The sequence below is a fragment of the Osmerus mordax genome, chromosome 13 (assembly GCF_038355195.1).
Source record: "Osmerus mordax isolate fOsmMor3 chromosome 13, fOsmMor3.pri, whole genome shotgun sequence".
Classification (NCBI taxonomy): Eukaryota; Metazoa; Chordata; class Actinopteri; order Osmeriformes; family Osmeridae; genus Osmerus; species Osmerus mordax.
Genome location: NC_090062.1, coordinates 2,195,981 through 2,210,818, shown reverse-complemented (window position 1 = coordinate 2,210,818; position 14,838 = coordinate 2,195,981). Strand labels below are relative to the sequence as shown.

The 14,838-nt window shown below is 44.6% G+C and overlaps 1 protein-coding gene across 2 annotated transcripts in view; it reads left to right on the top strand.

Annotated features, from left to right (window-relative positions):
* The window catches only part of myo1ea (myosin IEa), a 39,892-nt gene that overhangs the window by 2,676 nt on the left and 22,378 nt on the right, over window positions 1-14,838 (top strand). For both annotated transcript variants that reach the window (XR_010878144.1, XM_067248643.1), the window contains exons 2-4: window positions 10,483-10,626; window positions 11,881-11,970; window positions 13,178-13,272. Coding sequence is in view for 1 of the 2 variants with exons in the window: in XM_067248643.1 (XP_067104744.1) it covers window positions 10,483-10,626; window positions 11,881-11,970; window positions 13,178-13,272 (329 nt within the window). In the remaining variant the exon portion in view is untranslated. The remainder of the gene's footprint in view (window positions 1-10,482; window positions 10,627-11,880; window positions 11,971-13,177; window positions 13,273-14,838) is intronic.

The window sequence follows — 14,838 nt, the reverse complement described above, 5'->3', positions numbered from 1 at the left end:
TTTCGACCACATTCTTTTGAGCAGAATCGAAACCCTCTCTGAAAACGTCCTTGGGAACTTGGGATCTCGTTAAGCTGCTGACCACCTCTGTCAAGGAAAGCCACGTTCTCTTCTTTACCAATCCCACAATGCTTTGTTACATATCAGCTCCATCCTGTTTGGTTTCTTTGACTTCAGTATCAGCTAGTTAGTCAGCTAGATCCTAGCTCGGCCACTACCAATGGAAAATATAGACTAGATTAGAGGTTCTCCATGAATATTTGATTTTGGTCCAAGCTATTATGACATTCTCAAAGAAGTTATTCTGGATCACATTTACTTACTTGTAATCATCTGTGGTTTGTTTGTGCATGCAATAACAAGTTAAAAGGGCAAATGAAACATCAAAATGAGCATTACAATACGTTTGCTTTTTATGGAATGTTCAGCATTTTCATTGCTCCTGTGATGTGCTACCATTGACCTTTCCACATCTATTTGTCGTGGTGCCACATCCTGCTGTGTGTGGATCTGTCCCACATTAGAGAATCCCACTTCACGGTAACCAGGCTTGATGTAATAAACACATCGACTTCCCCTTGGTTTTGTTTCTTGATTAAGCTGTACTCTGACCCTGATCATTTTAATGTTTTTCTCATAAGCCATTTTGTTGCTTGAAAAACAAATGAACTAGTGCTAACTAATGCCACCTGTTAAGGTTTTGTCCATGTGGGCCCTTTTTCAGTTAAGTCCCTGATGGCACTGTAAACATAAAGCCTTGATATCATATCAACTGTAAACATTCTTTGATATAATAATACCTCTAGAACCTTTCCTCAGCTACCTGACTCCTGGATGTAGTGTGTGGGGTGCTGCGGTGTCAGGCTAACTGTTAGCACCTCTCACTCCTCTCCTGGCTCACCACAGCTTCCTGCTCCTCCTCCTGGGTGCAGATCGGGGTTTGTCTGGCACCTTCACAGGCAACATCACTTCCCACAGGATTTGAGGCTCAAATGGATCCTCTCCCTACACTGGCTTTGCTGAATGGGTTAGGGTTGGTTATTATTTGTTTTCTCTATAAAAGTCTCCCATTTCCCAGTAGGGACCAGGGAGTACCAGGTCTGTTGGTTTACCCATGGTGTTGTGTTGGTAAATACTGATCCCAACTTGATAGCCTGTTCTCCCCTTACAGATAATATGCACCTGTTCCTGGCATGGTAGTAATTACACTGCTGTAATGTTTAATGGCATTGTCATTTTTTACATGGAAGTTATTGCAGGTTTTCTCTAGAAGTACATGTTAGGCACACTTTGTTAATTTGATACCTTCCAAAAACTTGCACTACAAAGCAGTAAAACCTTCCCATTCTTTTTTATAAAAGGTTATAAAAGGTTAATGCCTAAGTGTTGTGGCTTGATTATCCATCTACTGTAAACAGTCAGTTTTGTTATGTTGTAAAACCCAACCTGAAGACAAATGTATTGGATCTTACCCACAGGGCTAATCTTCAATACGGCCACAGCTTGTTTTGTTGACCTGCCTCTGGCTCTATGCAGTCACGCATGTTAGCTCTTCACCTTCAGACAAACATGCCCTGAATTTAGAGTTAATATATCTGTGTTCCAGTAGGGAAGGAATCATTGCTCTGGTCTCTTCACTCTCACCTGCATTGGTAGGTGAATCTTCTGGGTCAGTATTAGTCTTCCTTCATGCATGCAGGCATGTCATTAGATGTTGAAGTAGTTGCACACTAGTCAAACCTTTTGGACAGCATACTCCTGTACCTAAAGCTGTTGATTACTACATTCTGAGTTTGTAGTTTATTTTGTTCTTTTCACTCATGTTTGCTGTACAGCCTGCTCAAAGTATGCCAAGTAAACATTACTGTGACATTGCATGTGAATTCTCACCAGCCACAGACACACAGAAATGTGGCATAATGGCCACAGTCTCGCTACTGTTATCTCTTCAGCTTCTATCCACTGGGCCATTATAAGAGGAGATTGGAGGCCGTTCTCTGTGCTGGGTTGTTATGCCTGCCAGTAGAGACCTTTATCAACCAGTCTCCCCCAGGTCACTATATTTAACCCAATGTCACTCATGTGAAGTCTAGTGGCACACAAGGTCATTGTAGCTGCACAAAGTACTACTCCCACCGTATTGTGCTTTATATTACAACTAGTTTGCCAACAACTTAGATGTGCATGTGGCAAAATCAACGGTGGCAGAGTATAACTCACTTTAGATGTGTTCATCTTGTCTCTAATCTGACTAATGTAGTGCTGTATTTCACTGGAGAATCAAGGCCCAAAACACCTAATTGATGTCAGAAAAACACTAAAGACAGCTGGAAATAATTGAAATGGCTCTTTACTGTTCCTTTCAAAGATGGAGAGGACTGTTTCCTTTATAATTTTACTTCTTTTCACATTTTTACAGCTCCTGCCAAAGCCTTTGAGGAATATTTAATTTTAGAAATGTCTCCAAAAGATTGCAGTTGAGTTTGGTATGTGAAAATGTGCATTGTGTTGTGATTCGTTAAAGGATGTCATTGTATAGAATGTTTGTAGTTTGGTAGAAATATTCAGGAAAACCATACAGCTGTATTTGAGTATCATTGTCCAATAAGGGGCATGTGCAACTATTTTTCCAGTGACTTAGTCACTGTATATCTTTCTAAAGACTGCTTTAGAAAGGTCAGCTGCTTAGGCCACTCAGACAGGCATGAGCTGAATCACTGGAAAGACAAACAAATCCAAAATATAAGTTTAATATTGGCCCTTGTCAAAAAATAGCATTGTACCCAGACAGACAGAGCATGTGGATGGGAAGCTTTCTCTCCTTCTTGTGCAGGCTGGGCCTTTGAGGGCAGGTTGTGCGGCCAGAATCGGGAGGCTTGATGGCTTTCTTGGGAGGGTTGCTGCTGATGACTTCCTGAGTGTTTAACGTCAGCTCAGATGGGAGTTGTGTTGCTCTTGGTTGCTAGCCAGCACCCATTTCCCGTAGCCTGTGAGTAGGAGGGTCTATCCGGCATGACTGCTCCCCACCACCTGCTTTTCTTTTTTTTTTACTCCACCGGCATCATCAGACGATCACCCTGCCGAGCATCTCTATAGTTGGAGCTGTTTTAAACAATGCCTGTTTTAGTATATCCAGTGTGTTGTTTCCAAACATTTCCAAACAGCCTTTAAGAGTTACAGTAAGCTTATATACGTGGATGTGATATAACATGGCATTTCTTGTTGGTGAAAACGAGTGAGTGCTCCCTCTTTTAATTCATGCCAAAAATAGATCCCCAGTTCCAGCCCTTGCTCCTATTTAATCAAGCTCCTGCATGTCTGGATTTGATTAGCTTCTCAGTTATGCGTCTTTTTTGTGGGCTGCTAATATCTCTTAAAAGCTGTTGTATATCTGTTCAAATCTGTTAAAGTGTGTTTAGGCAGGGCTGTTTTATGGGAGTAGTAGTTTATGTACTCCAAATGAGTGTACTATATCCATACTGTTGGCATTTTGTGTGTGGATCACTCTCTATGTGCACAGCTGCAGTGAGGCCCAAAAAATAAATATTGACTTGTATAGAAGTCAGTTTGTGTTCAGTTGCCTCTGTCAGACAGCTGATATTATTTATAAAGTCACTTATTTGTCCTCTAATTTAAATAAGTCTTACTTCTCCTCTTTCCTGTTTTGTCAGGGATCTTAAAGGGGTCGGTTCATAGAAAGAAAGAATTCAATCAGTCGTACCAAAGTAGTAAAAAGAGCCATACATCCAATATACATGCTTGTTATGTTATGTGCTGATTCTGCACAGAGCTCAGACCCTTCTATCATTGTGTCAGCGAGATATCTCTCTCGCTCCCCATTGAGTCTATAAAGTCCAGGCACTGAAAGCACTTAATGTGTCTTAGAGAATAGACTCCAGCCTCTTCGCTCCAGGCCTACCATTTACTGTGGCAGTATGTCTGACCTTCAGCAAACTATCCCACGATCACTTGAGGGACTCTCTGCTCATGCCAACCTTGCTGTGCCTTAGCACTTTACCCAGAGTCTTCAACTGTTTTAGTAAACACAATAAAAACAGCTCTGTTGCCTTGATGAGTTTTAAAGTGCTTTCCCTCCTTGTTATGCTTTCAGCTGTCCTGTCTGGGCCTTGGAGGGCTTTTCTTCAGAAATCTAAATGGGCCAATTTGTTCAGACCATAACCCATGACTCCTTCTGGGCTAAACTGCCAGGCTAACTCCTTCAGACTAGAGAACTAGGCCCTGTACTGGCAATATACATTTCTTCCTAGCAACTGCTTTATTAAAAGAGGACTTAAGTACAGTTTGGCAGTCTATGTCAAGTTGTTTCATTTAAACAATTCTCTACAGTTCATTGGTGTCATGGTAGGTAATACATACTCTTGAGCTCCAAATAATTTCACAGTGAAAAAAACTGAATACAGCTTCATCTTTCAAGAAAACATCATTTTGAGTCATAATTCAGGCTTTGAAAGAGCCTTTCCAACTGGCCAATGCGGTAGCTTGAGGTCGTAGTAAAATACTGACTTCCACCAAGTCTCCTGCCCATGTCCTTAATGAATGAGCATGACTGACAGACCACCCAGATGGGCTCCCTGCTCCAAGGAAAAGAGATCCAGACTCTGAAATGACCAGCAGAACTTGTAGGGAGGGTATTGAGGGTAATTCAAATTTGGCTTTTGCATAAAGGCTTTATTTACTCACCTAACCTGTTTGGATCAAGCTGTGTTCAGTGAGGGAGATTACATGGTTGTGGTAAAACCCTGCCATGGGACCCACTTTGGGTCATGTGTGTCTTAGATTAGTCTGACAACCAATGGGATGTATAAGAAGGAAAGGTTATTCCAGATTTTTTGTTGAACACACACAAAAAAGGAGGCACCGTGGTGTACTGTATTTTAGTGTGTCCATTTTTGCTTATTCTTTGTTATTGAAGTCCAATGCATAGCCTATTTTTCATTCATACGGGGTGGATGAGGCTGTGTTTGGCTGAAACCTGAGACTGGACAAACACTAGGAGTTCACAGGAAGTCATATGAATGAGCACACACTGCACATGGTTTGTCTACCTGCAGCCAGCAAGAAAAATACTGAGGCTGCTCTATACTAGTAGAATCAATGGTGACGTATTCACTGTCTAGGTTTTCTAAAGGGTTCCTCCCTTCAACTCACATTGTTTGATATTAGGTTTCATCTGTCTTTTACAGTCACTTTTGGTGGGGTGAATACTAACATCCATTTCTGGGTCAATTCGTCATTTGTGACATGTAGCTTACAAAGTGTTAGACAAGTGATATGTTCGTCTGTTTTTATAAACTTTTTTCCAGTTAGTAGACATTTTGAAACTCCCTCTATATTAGCTTACACATGCTGAATATAGTACATGAAGCCTGGGATGTACTGGACTGGGCTGGGCTTGCCCTGGGTTGGGTATAAGACAGACTGTGTCTTTTCTAAAGAGGTATTCAGCATTTAGAGCAGCCCTGCCCTACCCTGCAGGCCTCAAAACTCTACCCTTCACACCAAACGTCATCTATTATACTGTAATGAAGCCTAATGCATCTAAATTTGGGTGATGCGAGCTCCACTTTTTACTTGTCCTACATTCAAAGGACTTTGAACAAGCCGTGACCCAGATACATTTCAGTGTTGAGAGTGGAGACAAATAAAAGGCAGAGTCAGGAACCGTGTTAGTCTGCATTATTGATGCTGGCATCAATGCTTTCCAAAGCAGGTGACCAAGGACTGGGTATGAGTTGCACAGCAGATTGAGTGAAGCCCTGAGCAGGATAACTGTTATACCACCACTGCCTCCCATCACTGACAGACCAGAGTTTAGTGACAGGGCAGCTTTTGTGCAGGCGATAATGGCTTTGAAACACATTGATTGATGTTACAATACTTATATTTTTATGCCTTTAGAGGTTTGGGTACTCAGGACTTTTTCCACTGGGCCCATGTCTGCTGAATGCCTTGCATGGAGGAGCTATTACTGCCTGGCCAGGAGACCCAGACGAGGTCAGAAATGTTTTGACTGATTATGGCAGGACAATTAAGTCTGAGGAGTTTTCCTCATCTTGGCAAGGACAACTCCTCGCCTGGCAAGATGATGAGGGCAGCGGTGGTGTTGGCTGGGCATGGCTGCCATTCAGACAGCAGGGCCTGCCATGGTGACCATGGTCCAGTCTTTCGTTCTAGAAGTTTCCAGTCACCTTAAGGGGCTGGGGCCGAGGCTGGTGTCTGAGGTGCTCTGTGACCCTAATGAAAACCCCATCCCTCTGGCTGCGGTGGTTTCACACTGTGACTCATTGTCCACCACCCCCCCCCACCCCCCTCCCTCCCAGCCCCCTTCCCCTGGGACAGCCGTGTCTGACTCATCCTCTGACTCCTCTCTCTGATGCTTGTTTTGTTTGGTTCCTGTCCTGCTATTGGGAGGCTCTCAACTCTCAGTCAGCACTATGTCTCTGGCTCGTCTCCCCAACGAGTGGTTTTTTAGAAAGTGCAGACTCAGCAGTTAATCCCCCAGCCGTGATAGAGTCCAGGTGGTAGCTCTGTTTGGAGTGGGATCCCTCCAAGAGCTCTGTCTAGTTTACATCGCACTAACTATCTGCTTGACCTACACCAGAACTGAGGAGTCACTGTTAAGGCAAGGGGAGATGTAAGAAGATCAGGGACATGAGTTAATGATGAGTTATTAATACAGACAAATGTTCTGCTATGGTCAGGGGTTAAAGGTCAAAGCTGATGCATGGCTGTGGAACCCTTTGGTGACCAGGGTCACAGAGACAGGAAGTACTCACTAATGCTGCACAGGGTAACAAAGCCTCTTTGATTGAATAGGTTTGAAGTTTGGGTAGTTTTATTTTTTCTATCAGCAAAATTGGGTAATCTTCTACTGTGCATTGGCCCAAAGCCTTTCAAAAAATCTTTCCAAATCATGTTAATCCTTCTCAGGGAAGGAAAACATCTTAAGCAGGATAAGAGTTGAATTGAGAACCAGGTCAAGTAAACTGCTACAAGGTAGCAGCACATGTATGCACTTATCCAACACTGGGAAATGGCTCTTGCATGAACAAAAGCCAATTGTATTGTAGCCTTTTCATGGCCAAATCCCAATTTTTATTCATGACCAAATCCTTGGCTAGTTCCATGTCGTCAGAACAGACAGCACAAACATATGTTGTGGATGAAGCTCATGAACATCTGTGTCTGAGCCATGTTTAGCCTCTAGATTAAATTGCAAACTTGACTTAAGAGTCCAGAAGCTTCCGAAGAACTAACTTCTCTCCTGCAGTTGGGACCAGCACTTCATTAAAAATCCTTTTCCTAATCTGTTGATAACAGCCAAGTCTCAACCATGGTCAGAGCCAAACCACAGCATGCTGGAGTGCCTGTGGGTGTAGGCAAGGGAGGGGGAGGTGGCAGCGCACAAACCTTCTATAGTTTGAGCATCTCAAGCCTGTATTTAGCCTTCTGTATCTCTTCTCTGGACCAACAATGTAATAAGACTCAAGTCTCCCAGGCCTCATTGAACTGAACCTTTAATGGGTTTGTCTGACGTTGGATTGAATTGTAGACTGTTGAGCTACACGTCTGCCTGGAGACTTAGCTCATTCTTAGGGGGAAGATTCAGATTTGGGGCAGAGCAAAGCTCTGAGTTGTATTGAAGACTCGCGGTGTGTCGGGTGGCTGGGGTGCTGGGGTGGACTGCCGCCTGTGATACTGAATCAAACCCAGCCATTTCCTGTGCCCTGAGCTCAGCTCCCCTCAGCACTCTCCATATATGGTAATGGTATTTGCATGAAGGAAAGTCTTATGGATCTGGGGCTGGTGCAGGAATTCCTCAAATGCTGCTGGATTAACTTTGGCAGAAAGTTCTGGTAGTGAGGGCTGGAGAGAATGGTGAGGGAGCGGATTGTTTTTTCAGAGGAAGAATGAGATCAAGACATAAATCTGTTTAATCAGAGTTCTTCTCTGACAATGGTCAGGATCCTACTTCCTGTGGTTGATGTTGTTTTGACAGATGTACGCTCATGAAAGGAATGTGAATGTAACTGTACTAGAGCTCACAACATTACTATTCACATTCAGCTCTAACACACAAACATACCCCACCATTAAGTGTGTGTGTGTGTGTGTGTGTGCGCATCTGTGTACAGGGTTGATGTTCTCAGAGAGAGATGTATGTGCTGGCTCCATGGTGATGTTATTATTGCTAGCTAGCTCCAGCTTCCTGGTTGTCTCCCTGTGGGGTTGTGTGCTTTCAGACCGACACCACCTACTTACCTCAGGTTTTCCACCACCTGGGGAATCACTTACTGCACAGTACAGCCCTCACTCAACTCGGGTTGAGATGCTACTGTGGAGCTCAAACAAGAAATTGACTCTAACCAGAGCTGTCATGTATAGGCCTACATAATGCTTCATCAAATCTGAAACATATTGTTCATTTAATTCCTCTACGAATAGCAAACAGGGAACCTAGAAAAGCCTTTTCTGTTCCACATAGACTGAACTACTTGACCTTTTGCCTCTCGTATTTCCGGCTTATGACCTCTCTCTCTTAAAGCAGAACATTATCTTCCCCAACAAGGCAATAACAGCATAAAAATAGCATCCTTAAATGGCAGGCTCACTTCTATTGTATCCGGTGGTTGCACCAGGGTGGTTCTTTATTTAAACGTGTAGATAGAGGTTTTGTCCCATACATAATGGTGTTGGCTATGAGATTTGATGTAAGATTCCCCCAAAGCTGAAATATACCATATACCTTATACCATATACGTATTTTGTGCACGTCTTTGTGTGTATTTGAGACTGTGGGTCTCTGAGTTTGTGTGTGTGTGTGCCTGGATATAGCCAATAGTGTGACTAATTCCCACTCCCTGCATCCTCCTCTTCCTACGACAGTACATGCCATCTGCAGAGAGGTGTTGATGAGGTGATGCCTATGACATCACCTGATGTGCACCCTGCTCAGGTTGCCATGGACAGGAGAAAGCTGCCTTTTCTTCTTCTTGAAAAAAGTTGTAAAACATGATAATGGGTACCGTCTGGAAAATGAATCTCGCAGTAATTGAAGTTGTGTCTCTCTAAATGCACCTAGAAATGAGCTGAGAAGGTAGTTAACATTCCTGTCCATGTCCCATGCTAAGAGAGTCTGTAAAGACACAAGTATTTATTTTGTTGGTGTAAGAATATCTCGCCACCCTGAAGATCATTAAGGACTTAATTTGTGCAATCTTTCTGACTTTGTACAAGTAAATTACTAAGGCGTACCATGGCTTTCCATTGGCCAATTATGTGCTGTGGTTCTGCCTTTATTTTCCTGTAATTCCACCATGCCTTGACTGGGTCGTTTTGGTATGATGACTTGGTTCAGGCATGATAACTTATTTTCATTGTTTTTCTTTAGTTTAACAATAGTTTACCATGTGCCAGCTGTCAAACGGTAGTCAATATTGCACTGGACAAACTATTTTTGACTTTAGAATGTGGAAAATATGATGACGGTTTATCCACCTATCCAATCTGAATCACTACAGTGATGAAATCAAAGGACTCACAATCTGGGGAAAAACTTCAGAGAAGCACCAAGAGGCAAGCCTCTTGCCTTTGTTTTGAGTAAAGATTAACTATTGTATTCTGTGTGTGTGGGTGTCTGTGTTTCACGTGTTAAATAATTTAATGGTCAGAGGTGACGTGTCCAGTGTTGACTAAAGCTCCAATTCTGGCCTGGAACTTTGATTGGTCCCCTGTTAAGGAGAGACTCACTCCTCACAGCACATTGTGATGCTATCCACAGTAGCCAGATGACATTGACTCATAGCACATGATGAATGAGCTCAGCTTTCTGGAGAGCCCGCTCTCAGCAGAAACACAACCGGAACGAGGGGAGGAAAGGAACAGGGGGAGAGGTAGACGGTAGTCAGGATATGGCATCAAAATAGGCTTTTGGCTTCTAGACAGCACTTTTGGGAATCCTGACCCTGCACCTTCTAAAAGCTAAAAGAAAACAAAGCTTAACATCTGTGTGGATGAATGAAGCGTTGGAGCATGTCCCTGGCTGTGTGAGACTAATGTCTTAGTCATATGGATGCTTAAACTCAGTTTTCTCCCTGACCGAATGTTTGGCTGCCTAATCTAGTAGTCTCACCCAATTAGAGTATAATCACAAGTAAGCTCACTCTTCAAATGTAATAAAGGAAAACTGATGCTTATTCAATTATACAGTATCTGCCAGGGCAGTAATGTATTTTATGGACACTAGCCTCTTTAAATGTTACTGTATTCATATTATAGAGTAAACTAATCCCTGTGTGTGTGTGTGTGTGTGTGTGTGTGTGTGTGTGTGTGTGTGTGTGTGTGTGTGTGTGTGTGTGTGTGTGTGTGTGTGTGTGTGTGTGTGTGTGTGTGTGTGTGTGTGTGTGTGTGTGTGTGTGTGTGTGTGTGTGTGTGTGTGTGTGTGTGTGTGTGTTTGTACAGGGGAGCCGGGGGCACTTCCGGTACCACTGGCAGAGCCACAATGTCAAACAGAGTGGAGTGGATGACATGGTGCTTCTCCCTAAGATCAACGAAGACGCCATTGTGGACAACCTCAAGAAGAGATATATGGATGACTACATATTTGTATCCTTCTGCATTCACATCTTACACTTACATGAGGAATAACCAAACCCTGACGCCCACACAAACACACTTAAACATCCGCCCACTATTCCCAGAATAGCTGAATGATCATTCACAGTCCTCTAGTAACTCTTGAGTAATGGCTCCAAGTCCAGAGGTGCCTCCCTCCTAAGCCCTCCCCCACCTTCTACAGCCAGAGCGGGGGGGAAAAGGGGCCCCTTCGTGCCCCTGTCTGGACCCCAGACTCCCACTTCCCTTTCCTTCAGGGTAGAATGGATCTTAATCAGGTTTTCTCTGGTTTGATCTCACCATGCAGTCATACTGTACGTAAAGGGGGTTGGGGGAGAAAATGTCTAGTATAGTGAATATGAGAGCAGCTACTTTCCCACAACAACAGTAACTTTTGATTAAATCAATGTGTCTGTGCTGAGAGCGCACAGAGGCCAGATTCTTAAAGTGCCACAAGCCCCAAAGGTCTATGTGATCCCGCTGATAGTATCAAATGAGTGTTTAGGCACACTCTTGACAGTTTCTAAGAAGAGGTTTGAAATGTACAGGTTTATTCTGCCATCTGTGGCACCGTGCCGTATTCAAACTGCAGTGAAACGATTAGGTCTGTTTATAACCCAATTGAAAGTAATGGTGAAAGTTCTCAAAGGAGCTCATTTCTCAGTCCTCTTCTATGTCCATGCTATATTTAGGGTTAGGGAGCTGAAAGGAGGCTGGACATTTTAGAGCCTGAAAACTCCAAGTCAATCCTCTGATTGTGGTCAGAAAATAGCAACAACACTTGAGTGTTCCAGCCTGTACGGTTCTGGGCTGGGGTCACTGAAGGCCACCTTCAATGCCAGCTTTATTTGCCAGAAGCAGCTCTGAGCTGCAGGACCAAAACCTCCCATTGCCACACTGCAGGGCTGTTCGCTGTGATGTGTGTGAACACTAGATCTTTACAACGCTCAGGGCCGTCCCCACACTCTGCTGTTACCACACAGACCCACGTGACCTTGAATTTATGGGCCCAATTACGAAGAGTTAGATCACCCCTCTTTCTCAGACTTCCTGAATCTACATCAAAATGTATAAATAAGATCTGAAGCACCGTTGCCTTAAATGGTCAGTGGTGTTCTCAGTGATGCTTAGTGTTGATTAGATGAAGCTAGTTTTTAGGACATCTACTAGGTTCAGAAACCTGCCATTCACTGGTGTTTTGTGACTCATTTTTTTTTGTCAGTTTATGATCCTTAACCTCTACAGACATACATCGGCCCTGTGCTTATCTCAGTCAACCCCTTCAAGCAGATGCCATACTTTGGGGACAAGGAAGTGGAGATGTACCAGGGTGCGGTGAGTAGGCATTTCTCTCTAGAAAGGAGTCAGTACTGGAGGGAGTCAGTGCTGGAGGGAGTCAGTACTGGAGGGAGTCAGTACTGGAGAGAGTCAGTACTGGAGAGAGTCAGGGCTGGAGGGAGTCAGTACTGGAGGGAGTCAGTACTGGAGAGAGTCAGTGCTGGAGGGAGTCAGTACTGGAGGGAGTCAGTACTGGAGGGAGTCAGTACTGGAGAGAGTCAGTGCTGGAGGGAGTCAGTACTGGAGGGAGTCAGTGCTAGAGGGAGTCAGTACTGGAGGGAGTCAGTACTGGAGGGAGTCAGGGCTGGAGGGAGTCAGTACTGGAGGGAGTCAGTACTGGAGAGAGTCAGTGCTGGAGGGAGTCAGTACTGGAGGGAGTCAGTGCTGGAGGGAGTCATTACTGGAGGGAGTCAGGGCTGGAGGGAGTCAGTACTGGAGGGAGTCATTACTGGAGGGAGTCAGTGCTGTGGGGAGTCAGGGCTGGAGGTAGTCAGGGCTGGAGGTAGTCAGTACTGGAGGGAGTCAGGGCTGGAGGGAGTCAGGGCTGGAGGGAGTCAGTACTGGAGGGAGTCAGGGCTGGAGGTAGTCAGGGCTGGAGGTAGTCAGGGCTGGAGGGAGTCAGGGCTGGAGGGAGTCAGGGCTGGAGGGAGTCTCCATTCCTGCTGTTTTGCTATGCATTCTCAGCTTGACTGATAATTGCTCTTGGTGCATCTGCTTATAGCAGGCTGCTTTGAGATGTTATTGTAATGGTGGGGGGGATTTTTTTATGATGATGTTAACAGTTTGAAGAACAAAGGACTTCAAACGGACTAGGTTAGGTGTGGTGCAAAATACTTTTTCCAGCAGCACCATGAGCTGGCGCAGATGTTGCAGGATCCTTTCTCAGCCATAGAGAAGGCTTGGCACTGCCTTCAGAGAACAGCCTGTCTCTATTCTTTTAACTATTCTTGGCCCGTCAACTGAGAGGGGCCCTGGCTCCCTAATCGGACGTTTCATAAACTCCTCATGCTTGATAAAAACGGTTTGCCCACTGACTTTACAACTTAATGACATTAAATACTCCTAATTCTTTTTTTTTTTTTTTTTACAGTCTTTACACTCAGTTTTCCCAGTTGGAATTGAGATAATAGTCCCACCCAGTTTTACAATTCAAATTCTCTGGTAATGAATTTCATGAATTCTCCTCCCCCCCATCTCCCCCAAGGCCCAGTACGAGAACCCCCCTCACATCTACGCCCTGGCAGACAACATGTACAGGAACATGATGATCGACAGCGAGAACCAGTGTGTCATCATAAGGTGAGGACTTGAATTCTGACCCCACCTGCAGCATGCGTCTCCTCCCTGTCAGTGTTTGTGGACAGAGGCTACCTATAACAAAAGAGATGGTATGTGGGAACTGTTTGGCAGAGAGAGAGCGAGAGAGAGCGAGAGAGAGAGAGAGAGAGAGAGAGAGAGAGAGAGAGAGAGAGAGAGAGAGAGATAAAGAGGGTGAGTGAGTGAGTGAGTGAGTGAGTGAGTGAGTGAGTGAGTGATAAAGAGGGTGCGAGAGGAGAGACGGCAAGAGTGATAGCGAGAGTGAGAGTGAGAGTGAGAGAGTGAGAGAGAGAGAGAGAGAGAGAGAGAGAGAGAGAGAGAGAGAGAGAGAGAGAGAGAGAGAGAGAGAGAGAGAGAGAGAGAGAGAGAGAGAGAGAGAGAGAGAGAGAGAGAGAGAGAGAGAGAGAGAGAGAGAGAGAGAGATGATCATCATAGTCAGGGGGACTAGAGTGGATGCACTTCAAAGGATAATGATAATAGGTGTTGAAGGAACACATCCAACTGGTTCCACCACCTCTGTAAATAGAGGGCTGACGGTCCCCTGCCCTACTCAGGGTTTGTGTGTTTACAGGTGCGTCACAGGAATCTTTGAAAGGAACACATATCTGCACATTCTAAATAAATTGTCCTCAGCCCTGAAGCTGGTTAGTTTAAGGAATATCGGTCCCATCCGGATGTACAAACACAAGGTCTATTTATGTGCTGGCTTCCTGCTTTCAGAAAACAGGAAGTGCACCTGCAGAGCTCTGTTGGTCTGTCTTAAGTCGGGGATTGTAAGTCGGGGAGAGGGAGGGAGCAGCACTGCACTTTCACAACCGCTGCTCTTGCAGAAAGGGTGGGTTTGGGGGAAATGTCTGTGTTTTCCTTCTATGGTCAAAACTGTACACTTTTTTGACAGCTGACTTGACTCACCGGTCTTGGGTGGCATCGGCTTCCACCTTTTAAAACTCAGCAACGAGGAAAGCGAGATAACTGAGCTGTGGGAAAAGTGTCTATTAAAGTAGCTTCCAGGACCTAAGAGCCCTGTCCAAAAGCAGTGTTAGTCCAGAGTGTTCCAGGACCTAGCATCGACACAATCAAAGGACACAGGCCAGGGCTAAAGTGCTTTCTCATAGTTGGGGTTTTATCCTGCGGGCCAGTCACCTGAGTGTGGTTGGTTACTGTAGTGCTTACCTCATGGCTAAAGTCCCCTGGTTCAGCACTTTCCTGCTGTTGTTTGCAGAGCGGGCAGCTGCCAGTACAGTTTCCCACAGAAAGGAATGGAAGTGGATTTGTGATGGACCATATCAGCAAACAAAGGCCTCCATGAAATCGCTGTCCATGCAGTGTGGTCAGCACTGCACTGTGTTAGACCTCTACGTTTCCAGTTATTAAAAACATGTAATTCAGCATGTCATGTTTGGTTCTTTCAGCTGGTTCAGTGGTGTTGACTGAGCTTTCTTTGATCTAAGTGGGCCCTTTTTATGAACTCTCACATCCTTTTGAGAGAACAGGTTGCAACTGTGAGGGCGTTCACAGGTTCACAGAAAACGACTTGAAATGTTGTAT